The sequence below is a fragment of the Callospermophilus lateralis genome, chromosome 9, assembly GCF_048772815.1.
Source record: "Callospermophilus lateralis isolate mCalLat2 chromosome 9, mCalLat2.hap1, whole genome shotgun sequence".
Classification (NCBI taxonomy): domain Eukaryota; kingdom Metazoa; phylum Chordata; class Mammalia; order Rodentia; family Sciuridae; genus Callospermophilus; species Callospermophilus lateralis.
Window position 1 is genome coordinate 32,194,385 of NC_135313.1, and position 12,609 is coordinate 32,206,993.

At 36.6% G+C, this 12,609-nt stretch overlaps 2 protein-coding genes across 3 annotated transcripts in view; one reads left to right on the forward strand and one right to left on the reverse strand.

Annotated features, from left to right (window-relative positions):
- Carf (calcium responsive transcription factor) overlaps nucleotides 1-2,536 on the reverse strand; it is a 67,134-nt gene extending 64,598 nt beyond the window's left edge. The window contains exon 1 of the mRNA XM_076866887.2: nucleotides 2,466-2,536. The gene's annotated coding sequence lies outside the window, so the exon portion shown is untranslated. The remainder of the gene's footprint in view (nucleotides 1-2,465) is intronic.
- Nucleotides 2,537-2,618: 82 nt separating this feature from the next.
- The window catches only part of Wdr12 (WD repeat domain 12), a 29,221-nt gene continuing 19,230 nt past the window's right edge, over nucleotides 2,619-12,609 (forward strand). The window contains exons 1-6 of one of the 2 annotated variants that reach the window (XM_076866890.2): nucleotides 2,619-2,637; nucleotides 3,206-3,317; nucleotides 7,242-7,336; nucleotides 9,811-9,905; nucleotides 11,197-11,303; nucleotides 12,432-12,547. In XM_076866890.2, coding sequence (XP_076723005.1) covers nucleotides 3,277-3,317; nucleotides 7,242-7,336; nucleotides 9,811-9,905; nucleotides 11,197-11,303; nucleotides 12,432-12,547 — 454 coding nt within the window. In that variant the 5' untranslated portion in view covers nucleotides 2,619-2,637; nucleotides 3,206-3,276. Of the gene's footprint in view, nucleotides 2,638-2,854; nucleotides 2,966-3,205; nucleotides 3,318-7,241; nucleotides 7,337-9,810; nucleotides 9,906-11,196; nucleotides 11,304-12,431; nucleotides 12,548-12,609 lie in introns of those variants that run through there. The other variant, XM_076866889.2, reaches the window with a different exon arrangement.

A 12,609-nucleotide genomic window follows, 5' to 3' on the forward strand; every position in this document is an offset into this window, starting at 1 on the left:
TGAAGGTTGAGGCAGGAGGAACATAAATTCAAGGTCAACCTCAGCAACTTAGCAAGACCCTAGGCAACTTAGTGAGTACTTGTTTCAAAATTGAAAAAAATGAGCTGAGGTTGTAGCTTAGTGGAAGTGCACTTGCCTAGCACGTGTGAGGCACTGGTTTTGGTCCTCAGCACCACATATGAATAAATAAAATAAAGGTCCCTCAACAACCAAAAAATATTTTTTTTAATATTTATTTTTTAGTATTTGGCGGACACAACATCTTTGTATGTGGTGCTGAGGATCGAAACCGGGCCACACATATGCCAGGCGCGAGCGCGCTACTGCTTGAGACACATCCCCAGCCCCAAAAAATAATTTTTTAAAAAATTTAAAAAAATAAAAAATAAAATAAAATAAAAAGGGTGGTGAATGTGGTTCAATGGTAAAGTACCTTTGGGTTCAATCTCTAGTACCAAAACTAAATAAATAAATAAAATGAAATTCATCTGTTAGAAACAATGATCTGAGAATAAACTCCCAAACAGGATGACTGAAGGATGAAGCCACTTGAAATCTTAGGATTTCTTTTAATTCTACAACCAACCAAGTAGGGGACTCTTCACACACACAAACATGACAGAAAAGAAAAACATGTATTTTCCAAGATGTGGTTCTCCAGATAGCAATGTTCTCCAGGTAGTCCTCAGGGACTACAAAAAATTAATTCCATAGGAAATTGTTTTGAACCTAAAGCTTGCCATTAATGTACTAAATGATACTAAGAAAAACATTCAAAGCAAAAGTATTAGCTATGTTAGGTACTGTTTGGAGGTGACATCAAACATGACACATAAATCACTGCTGAAAGAAAACCCAAAACATCATATGGGGTATTCAGTTATTTTTGCAACACTTATTGGCTGAGTTTTCCTTAAAGTCTCAATAGAAATAAGTACTTTACTGAATTTTCAAGACTTCCAATTTGCAAATCGAAGTCTTATTTCCTTAAGAATATTCTATATTGATATTCTTTATCTTCCCCATATTTTTCTATTCAAACGAAGTGCAAATTATTTGGCTCAGTTATTATTCTTAATTTGCTAAATTTCAAATTAATGACAGTTTAAAATTTCCAAGATATTTTAACTAATGATGTTACTAACAAATACCACAAGATTTCAGTTAAGAAAGTGTTTCAAGCTTCAGATACCTCAGCTTATTTAACGTGTAAATCCACATCATTACAAGCTCAATCACAACAAGTGTTTTTCTGGGACTTCTGTAAAGGTTTTCTCATTTTATTCCTCCATCCAAGTGGCTATCTCTCTCATTTGCTCACATAGGCAAAGCTTCTAGTTAAACTTGAATGCATAATATAATAATATTTGCTGAGAATTTATATGGCATTTTAATTCATTCAGTTGACTAAAACGTGGCACAGAGAGGTTAATTAAGTACCAGTCAGGATGGAACCCAGGCATTCTGGTTCCAGGGTACATATTTTATAAAAGTGAGTAAACTGAAAATAGTCGTGGTTTTATTGCCATTGCTCTCCAATAAAAGATATTTCACTCCCAATTGTTTAAATTACTTCTAATTTCCTACAGCTGATTTCAATATTAGGCGTCTACTTAATCTAATACATCTTTAAGTAACGTAGAGGAAAGCTTTAGTTTTCTTCACCCGCACACATACCGTTCCGCCCACAACTTTTGCAATCCAGTTCTGCCTGATCCTAAACTGTTCTCTCTTGAAGACCCCCTCTTGGAGCTTTGCTGGCGAATGCCTTAAAATGTGACTTTGGGATCTGGAGAGTATCATCTCCATCCAGCCTACCTCAGAGAAACAACTATATTGAACTAGAGTAATTACTTGGATCATTGCGACCAAGACAAGGCTTTGGGTAACTTCAAAACAAAAAGTAAAAAAGCCACGGGGAGAAGGTGTGGGCAGAAGCTTTTCTTCTTCTAAACACAAGGTATAAAAAGGCTGAGAAAGTGGGGAGGGGAGACGCTTAAAAGCCGGGCGCAAGAGAGCGTGGGAGACCACGCGCAGGGCGCTCCCGCCAAAGGGGCGCTGGTCCTTGGCGGTGATGGCTCGTTTTGGGGCTCTGCAACCCTCAAGACACCTAACCTCCTCCTTCTCCAGTCTGCCTCCCTGGGGCCCGCGAGCCCCCTCCCGGGCCCGTGGTAGTGGGCCTAGCTAGGAGGGCCCGGAAAAAGCCCCGAGAAAGAGAATGAAGGGCGCCCTCAGTTCCCGGCTGCGGCAGGGGCGGGGGCCGGCAGTTGCTACCAGCCCGGGCGGGTCAGGAGGTGACGCGAGGAGGTAGAAAGGGGGGTTGGGAGGTAGCATCCAGTTCGTCAGCGCAGATGACTCTGCCAAACCTCTAGTTCCCCAGCCCTGCCGCCGCCGAAAGCCCCACAAGGCGAGGAGGGAAGTCCGCCGGAGCAGAGGGGAGAAAATTCAAAACGAGTCTACTCAACCTCGTCTTGGCTCCGAGGCCCCGCCATGGAGACCAGCACAATGCGCAGGCGCACCTCTCTGGGAGGTGCAGTGCGGTCCCACGCTGTGAGACCACTATCGGCCACCGTCGCGGGTTTCTTTTCAGAACGTTATTTTTCTCGTATTTCCGCCTTGGCGAACCCGAGGCTAGTGGTGAGAACTCGGGAAAAGTCATGGGTGGGTCAGGTTGTGGTTGAGAACATACATAAGAAAAGGAACTTGGCAAGACCTTAGTCATCTAGAGGAAGTTTAATAAACATCTGGCTGGAGTCTGGAGGATTTAATGCAAATAAGAGATCTTGATACAGCGTGACAAGACTACAGTTCCCAGTGGTCACAGCGTTTGAGACGCGCTGCTTCCTGGGAATTGTAGTATCTCACAACTGCGTTTGAAGTATCCAGTCTAACGATAGTGTTTTATTTTAAAATACAAATTTGAGTTGGAAATTTCTCAAGCTTCCTAATCGATCACAGCCTAAAGGTATGGGAAGAAATCTAAAAAAAGATTAAGGGGGCACTCTGCCTTTAAGACTGTGCTTTACCAATCGGTGATTCCTCAATCTAGGAATAGGTATTTGATGTTTGCGGGCTGGGCCTGTATGGAAGGTGAACCTCGTGGTGCCTTCTGCTGAGGAAACCCGGGGGAAGAAAGCCGAAATCCGGCTTGGACCGCAGTTCTCGCCTACCCGTGCAGACTAATTTTAATTATCTCTTTTTGTAGCATTAAGAGGTTAAAGAGCACCTCTTTTTTGACTGCTAACTCATACGTTTTCGAGGGCAAGTCTTCTCGCCATGGCTCAGCTCCAGACACGCTTCTACACTGACAACAAGAAGTAAGTAAGCGGCCCAGCCGTCGGGATTAGCCTCTTTCCCAGGCACGACCTTGTGTTCTTGTTTTTCCCTGATTGTCATTGTCTTTGCTGTCAGCTACTCCCCGCCTCCGTTTTTTCCCTTTGTTCCTGCTGTTCTCCTAACTTGAGTCCCTGGTCTCCTCAGAAGTGGTGCCTTGCAAGGGTTTTTCAGGAACCTCTCAGAGGTCTCCAAGATCACCTCTTTCCTGCTCGTTTCCTGGGCTTCATATAATTTGAATTGTGTATGGAGGAAACTGAAGAGCTTCGGGTTTGCTTTCTGAATGATGCACACCATATGCATAATTTGAACAGTGAACAAAAGGGCCGTGTCGTTACAAGCTGGCTGCTAGTGGTGTTTCACAGCTTCTGAAAACATAACTGCCTTTCCCCCCCTATATTTCTAATTGATGTATTGTAATGGTACCTAGTGGTGAAATTCATTGTTACATTATTTTTTCATGCACACAATATAAAAATATAATTTGCCCGATATCATTCTCCATTATTTCCCCTTTCTCTCCCCTCCTCCTTCCCCTTGGTCTCTTTCTTCTACTGTTCTTCCTTGTTTTTCTTTTCTTTTTAAGTAGGTGATAGAAAATGCTTTTATAAACCAGGGTAGAAAGTGGATCTCTGAATAGAGGGTTGGTAGAACTGAAGTCAATTCAGTATATATTGTGTTGTATGCTATAATCTTTTTATAAGATGTACTTACGTATGTCTAAATATCATTTATATACAAACATTTACCATTGATTTGTGTGTGTGTGTGTGTGTGTGCGCGCGTGTGTGTATAAAGCGATTTTTACCAATGGTTCCTAGATTTGTAGAACATATTTGAAATCTACTTATGTACTACCTTGTGGTGTACGTTGCACTATTAATATTGTAAGTCCCTTAAATGTAGAAACCATGTCTTAAACTTCTTGGATTGACTGAGTCAACAATGTTGGTCAAATTTTTCTGGTGCTAATGATAAATGATATATATATGTATATACATATGTTTGTTGTATTATGCTAATGTCAGGCATAATTTAGAAATCTCCCTCTTGAATTAAGATTATACCTTTGATTTAGTATTTATAACTTTTATGAGTTAACCTTTAAATCATTTTCACTCTTATATTGTTCACAGTATATATAAATCATATCATTAATGAACATTAATTTATATACTTAGCCTTAATATTTCTCAAGGAATGTGGTAATGCACTAGCATAGCCACTGTCATTATTATTTTTTTGGGGGGGGGTACTAGGGGTGGAACTCAGGGGCACTCAACCACTGAGCCACATCCCCAGCCCTATTTTGTATTTTATTTAGAGACAGAGTTGCTTAGCATTTTCCTTTTGCTGAGGCTGACTTTGAACTCATGATCCTCCTGCCTCAGCCTCCCGAGTCACAGGGATTACAGGGCGAGCCTCCATCCCCAGTTGCCATTGTATTTTTTAATTGACATTTTTATTGAGATAATTGTTGATTCACAGAAAGTTGTAAGAAATAATAATATATCACTGTATTTTAAACAAAGAAATAAATGGGTAAATATCGTGTGTGTGTGTGTGTGTGTGTGTGTGTGTGTGTTTGTGCCCATTCTTAGGCAACAAAATTTAGAAATTAAAGTTCTGCTTCTTCCTTTCAATTAATACATATTGGTATGTGTATATATATGCTTATATACATATATATATACGCACACACACATATAAAATTCACATTCATTGTATATGTGTATGCACGTGTGTAAAACAGAATCACATTATTCTTCCCTCCCTGTTTTATTGATCAAAATAGTAAAAGGAAGAAGCAAAAAATTTAATTCTATGTTTTGTTACTTTTTGGAATAACTGCTTTCTGGGACATGGTAAATATATAGCTATTATTATTCCAAGGGTAGTTTGAGGACCAGCAGTATCATATTCGGAGTTGTGCCACATCACCTCTGTCAACGTTAGACATTTTTCATCACCCTTTAGCTATCCTCACCCCGCCCCACCATCCCAGCCCCAACCACCGGTAAACACAGACCTACTATTTGTTTCTGTAGATTTGTCTATTCTGGATGTTTTTTATAAATGGAATTATTTACTTATTTGCTTACTTATTTAGGTGTTGGGAATTAAACTTAAAGCCTAGAGAATGCCAGACAAGAGCTCTACCCCTGAGCTACACACCCCACCTAATACATGGTCTTTGTGACTCGTTTTCTTTCACTTACTATGTTGTTTTCATGGTTCATCTATGCTATAGTATGTTTTCCTTCTGAGGACCAAATAATATTCCATTGTATTGATAGATCACATTTTTCTATTCATGTCCATTTGTTAAACATTTAGGTCGTTTCCACCTATTATGAATAGTGTTTATGCGAACATTAACTTACAAATTTTTGTGTGAACATATGTTTTCATTTGGTAATTCCACATTTAACTTTTTGAGAAACTTTCAGACTGTTTTCCAAGGCAGCTATATTATTTTACATTACAACCATCTATGTATGAGGGTTCTAGTTTCTCCATACCTCATCAGTATCTTTTATTAGCTGTTTTTTTTTTCTCCAGTGTTGAGAGCCACAACCAAGTCAGGATGGCACCTGGCATTTTGCCAGAAGGAGTGGTTGAGGGGTAGCGCCAGCGAGCCATTAGGATGATGATGATGGTTAAGTTAAGCTGTGTATAATTATTGGGATGATGGCTGATTGCTGTAACTGGATGATGCTGGATTGGGGCAGGCTGTGTATTCAGTTGTATATATGGATCTCTGCTGTCCGGCAATAGGACGGCTCCTGCTACCTCGGGTGCCCTATACTTTTGAGTTCTCGCGGAGTTCCCGGGGAGTTCACTTGGGTTCTCGAATAAAGTTCGTTCCTGCTTGAATCTACAAGTGGCTCGTGACCTCCCAGTTATTTGTGCCCAGCCAGACTGCGGCACTCCAGCAACCCTAGTATCATGTGATATTTCTTCATGGTTTGATTTGCATTTCTCGGATAACTGTGAACATCTTTTCTGAACCTATTGGCCACTTTTATATATTCTATGGAAAACCATCTATTCAAATCCTTTGCCAATTTAAAAAAAATTCAATTATCTTTTTATTACAGATTTGCAAGTTTTAAGTATGTTCTAGCTACAAGCTTCTTATCAGATATATGTTTTCAAATATTTTCCCACATTCTTTCTTATGAGTCTCCTAATCTGCTTCTTCTTTGTTCCTCTAATCCAGTTTCTTTTTTTTTTTTTTTTTTTTTTTTTTGTGGTGCTGGGGATTGAACCCAGGGCCTTGGGCATGCCGGGCAAGCACTTTGCCAATTGAGCTATATCCCTACCCCCCTAATCCAGTTTCCATTGCACACCCAGAAAGATCTAGCTAAACAAAATTCTGATGATATTCTGTAACTTGGACTGCTACAGTGATGCTGTGTTTTCAAAACAGTAAAAGCTATTTCATAAACTAGCATAGCCTTATCTTTGGTCACTGCCTAAAGCAAAATCATACTTTCTGAAATAAAAACAACTCCTAGCTATTGTTTTGCTCTTCTCCCTACTTTCTTGTGTACTTTTCATGCCTACTCCTCTATCCCCTGGCAAAAATCACTTTTCTAGATGTGGCTTAAGAATGATTTTGAGGGATCCTTTCAGACCTTGCACCACCACTCCTTTTCTTTGATTGAAATGACTTATCTCTTCTTATTCTCTCATTTTGCATCTATTATCATTCATAGCATTGTTCTTACAAAACTAATTGTATTTGATTACCAGACTTTAACCTCACTAGAGAATAGACATATTTTCATTCATTTTGTTTACTCAGTGTGGTAGTTATCCAATAAATGTTTGTTGAATGAATAAATACACACTTGTTAAAATATTTGTTGACTTGATTTTCACATATTGTTTTCTTTTTATAGATATGTGGTAGATGATGTTCCCTTCTCAATTCCTGCCACCTCTGAAATTGCTGACCTTAGTAACATCATCAATAAATTGCTGGAGGCCAAAAATGGTGGGTATATATGCTTTTGACTCAGAGAAGTTCAGAGGGCATAGTACCAATAGCTACACTAAGATACATTTTTATTTATTTGACTCAATATATGAATTTTGTAACAGTAATATAAATTGTAACATACAGATTTTCCTGCTGCATGATACTTTGAAAGAAAAATACTCAGGAAAAAAAAATATTTCTGTTTAATCTGCTTTTTAAGTCAATATGGAGATAAGGTGGTTTTAATTTAAGAATAAAGATTTTAGCATACTGGTTGTGATACAGAGATACTCAAGGCAGTATGACCATGACATGGAGGGTGGATTATGTAGGCATAAAATAAGTATCTCAGTGCTTACGTCCCACTTGCTAGTGAAGCTCAAAGCTGCACATCTCTTTAGCTGCAAAGCAAAATAAAAGTATCTGAATTTGAGTATTTGTTTTATGTTATAATAAAATGCCAGTATAATACTAGTATTTGTGTGTGTATGTGTTTTCAGAAGTCATACAAATGTAATGGATATAGGGGCTGGGTTATAGCTCAGCAGTAGAGCGCTAACCTCGCACATGTGTGAGGCACTGGGTTCAATCCTCAACACCACATACAAATAAATAAAATAAATGAAGTCAAGATATGGTGTCCATCTTAAAAAAAAAAAATCTTACATACAAGAATATCAAGTAAAAACATTTTTAAGATAAATACTAACCATATATGAACTAATAAGTTGTCTTTTAAACTGCATAATGAGCATTAAAATATGGATGAAATAAGATTGTCTATGAGTTGTTAATTGTTGAAGTTGGATGATAAGTCTTTAACGGCTTATTGTTCTCTACTTTTTTATACATTTGAAATTTTCAGTATGTTCTTTTTTTTTAAAGTAAAGGAACATTACATAAAACAGAAAACTGAACATAAAAAATGAAAAATAAAATAAGTGTTATCTTCTTTTTTTAATATTTTCTTACTTGTTGTCAAACCTTTATTTATTTATTTATTCGTAATGTGATGCTGAGAATCAAACCCAGTGCCAGGCAAATGCACTACCGCTGTGCCACATAAAGTGTAATCTTTAAAAACAAAATTTGTCAAAGTAGTACCTTGTAGAGGCAAGCATGTTTTTATTCAGTTGTTTTCAATGCTGCAAAGCAGCTCTTCTATTAGAGGAATGCCTTAGTTGGAAGAATGGGTAGATAAGAGATATAAACTAATGCCTGATATTTGCCTCTTCTTCATCTTCAAGTAGTCTCATAATTTTTTTGTGAAGTTTGATATGATGTTTTTGAACAGCCTTTTTTTTAAGTTGGGGATATTCAGGGCCTGTAATATATTTATTGCTAGCAAGTTACAGTTCTGATTCAAAGATACTCACGTAGCATTTTTGTTTACTTCCTTGCAGTATTGGGGATTAAACTCAGGAATGCTCTACCACTGAGCTACATTCCTAGCCCTTTTTATTTTTTATTTTGAGACAGGTTCTTGACAACATGCTGAGGCTGGCCTCAAACTTGTGATCCTTTTGCCTTGTCACTGGGGTTACAGGAGTGTGCCATCACACCTGGCCTCTTGTAGCACTTGCAGTTGATCCAGTTCTTATACTTTAATTGTGAATGCATAACAATTCTGATTTATAAACTTCTGAACTTACAGACTAAATATTTGTCATTTTTATATATAAAATGACAATTTTATATTTTATATAATATAAATTGAATAACTGTCAATAACTGCTCTTGAGTTGAAGATACAAATGATTCAGATTTAAGATTTTTTAAAACACAGCAAACCAAATAGTTGATGAGGAAATTTTTCTTTTAGAAGGATTATAGCTAACAAGTATAGAAAGAATGATAGAATTAGATTACTAGTTCCTGACTCCAAGTGAAACAAGGGCTGTAAGTGTGATTACCATTAACTGCTATGGCCATTGAGTAGGTTAATAGCTGACAGGAAACATTATGATGCTTTGAATCCAACTGACATCATCTGAGTTCAAAGGTGGATCATAACATCTTAAAAAGAGACAGAACTAAATGTTATGTGCATCCTCCTATGATGCAGAGGAAATACATGCCTACGAATAATCTTGCCAAAAATTGAAACTAGAAATCTCACCAAACTTTACGTATGGCTAGTTTACTGGCTACATAGGTAATAGAGTAACACATTAAAGAAAACCTTGAAGATGCAATTTCAATGCCCAATACCAGTAATGATGATAATAATAATATAATAATAAAACAACAATAATTACAGCAGCAATAGTAAGAAAAATCTTATACCAACAGAACAAAGTATTATTGTTCTTAAAAATTCACATGGTTTACTGAAATACATTTGTCTGATGTGCTATAAGAAATTCTAGAGAAACTCAGGCCACAGTGGGTTAATGTGTATGTTTTTATTTCGGGGATTCCTGTATATCTCTATTAATAATACTTCAGACCTTAAGAATTGAAATAATTTTATTCTGTATTTTCTTTAGAGTTCCACAAACATGTGGAGTTTGATTTCCTTATCAAGGGCCAGTTTTTGCGAATGCCCTTGTTCAAACATATGGAACTGGAGAACATCTCATCAGTAAGTTCAAGTGCTACCTTCTGTATTTTGCTTAAAGCATTATCAGATATTGCAACTCCTTGTAGAAGAAGTCTGAATCTATCTCTAATACCCAAGATTGTTTTTTTTTTTTTTAAAGAGAGAGAGAGAGAGAGAATTTTTTAATATTTATTTTTTAGTTATCGGCGGACACAACATCTTTGTTTGTACGTGGTGCTGAGAATCAAACCCGGGCCGCACGCATGCCAGGCGAGCACGCTACCACTTGAGCCACATCCCCAGCCCCCCAAGATTGTTTTGATTATTGTTTTCTTCTGTGAAATCAGAACTTCAGTTTCTATATATTTAATTTTGAAACCTCTTATAAGAACATGTTATTCAAGAAAATGCAGGTGAATTAACATGTTCTTCATATTTATGAAAGAAATGTGTAGCGAATATATTTATACTAATACAGCAATACAAAATAATTTTGTACATATAAAAACTATGGCTGTTAGGATATTGTGATTTATTGTGCTTCTTCCCCTTTTAATTTTCAGACTTGGTATTGGTTTTTTTTTTTTTTTTTTAGGAATTTTTTTTAATAACTTTGTTTGTTTAATGTGGTGCTGAGGATTGAACCCAGTGCCTCAAATGTGCAAGGCAAGCGCTGTACCACTGAGCTACAACCCCAGTCCCTCCTTGATATTGTTTTTATAATTAAATATATAATTTACAATTGATTTTACAATTTTTGTGGTTTGAAAAATTGTGGTAAAATATATAAGTACACAATTTAGTGGCATCAAGTACATTTACAATATTATGCAACCATCATCACTGCCCATTTCTAGAACTATTACAACATCCTAAATAGGAACTCTACCAATTAAATGGTAGGCTTTTATCTTTTTTTATTTTGAAGTTTTTTCATGTTTTTCCACCCACATTTAGCATAATTTTTCCAAGGCTATTTCTTTTTTTTTTTTTTTAATATTTATTTTTTAGTTGTAGTGGACACAATACCTTTATTTCACTTATTTATTTTTATGTGGTGCTCAGGATTGAACCCAGTGTCTCGCACGTGCAAGGTGGGTGCTCTACCGCTGAGCCACAACCCCATATATATTAAGAAATATATTTCTTAATATTATTCATAGCACACTGTTTGGTAAAGTTTTTTACTTTTTCAGTGGCTCCAAATTTTCTGGGTTATAAAGGAGACTAACATGAAGGAGATACATTAAGTTGGGGGTTCCTTTATCTTCATAGTAATATTTTAAAACCAAATCACCAATTGATTTCTGGTTTCTGGTTTCTCGCTGACTAGGAAGAGGTTGTGGAACTAGAATATGTGGAGAAGTACACTGCACCCCAGCCAGAGCAATGTATGTTCCATGATGACTGGATCAGTTCAATTAAAGGAGCAGAGGAATGGTACTAATAGATGAATATTCTTCTCTTTTCTTACTTTCTTAAGTCTTTTTAAATCCACTATATGAATATTTTTTTCCAACTCCCTGTTCTTTGTCAGAGTAAGTTTGTTATATGTGTATCAGTGATCACATCAGACAGAAAGATCTTTGCCTTCAGTGTATTCAAAAAGAAAACTGGAATTTATTGGTAGATTTCTTTTCTGTTTCAAGGTGTGACCTTTATTTTTTATACAAGTCAAGTGTCTTAAAGTATTTAATTTACTGGGTTTGAGTATGTTGCTTTTACGACCAGGGATATAATTTATTTCCTAAAAGAAAAGTAACTTTCATAGCCACAGATCTCCTGGCCTACTACCATGAAGATGCAGATCATGAAAATTTAGGGCTACAGTCGGCACAGTTGAGTCAAGAAAGAAAATATAGATGGCTCAGAGTAAATCCGTAATGAACTTACTTGTAGAAGACTACCTCAAGAGTGAATCATAGGAGGATTCACCTTTAAAAATGAGTCTCTGGAATTATTACACAAAGCCATGTATTTACTGATTTTACTTTAAATATTTTTTCTTGCTTTGTTACTTTTTGTGGTGTTGGGATTGAATCCTGGGCCTTGTACATGCTAGGCAAATGTTCTACCACTGAGCGACATCTCCAGCCCTGTTTATCTCTTTAATGCTTTTCACTGGTTAATTACAAAGCTCTATTAGGCTTTATAAACTATTTGCATAGTTTCCCTGGGATTTCTAGTATTTTCAATAATAATAAAAGTGAAATATAGGGTTTTCAGTTGCTATATTAGTAGGTCAGGAAAACTCTAAAGTATAATATAACATCTGATATATTTTAAAATCTTCATATTAAAAAAGCGTTTAAGGGCTGGGGTTGTTACTCAGTGGTAGAGCACTTGCCTAGTATGTGTGAGGCACTGGGTTTGATTCTCAGCACCACATGTAAATAAATAAAATAAAGATCCATTGACAACTAAAATAAACAAATAATGAATAAATAGAAAGCATTTAAAAATATAATCTCCACCATTTATTTTGTAGTTGCCATAGAAACATAACTGATTTTCAGAGCTTGAAAAAGCCTCTTTATTAAGTTCACAGAATTTTTTTCCTCTTGATAGGATCTTGACTGGTTCTTATGATAAGACTTCTCGAATCTGGTCCTTGGAAGGAAAGTCAATAATGACAATTGTGGGACATACAGACGTTGTAAAAGATGTGGCCTGGGTGAAAAAAGGTAGGACTTTTTGCTGAAACTAAGAGGAATACTAGAAAGGAATTTGGAAATACCCATTTTCA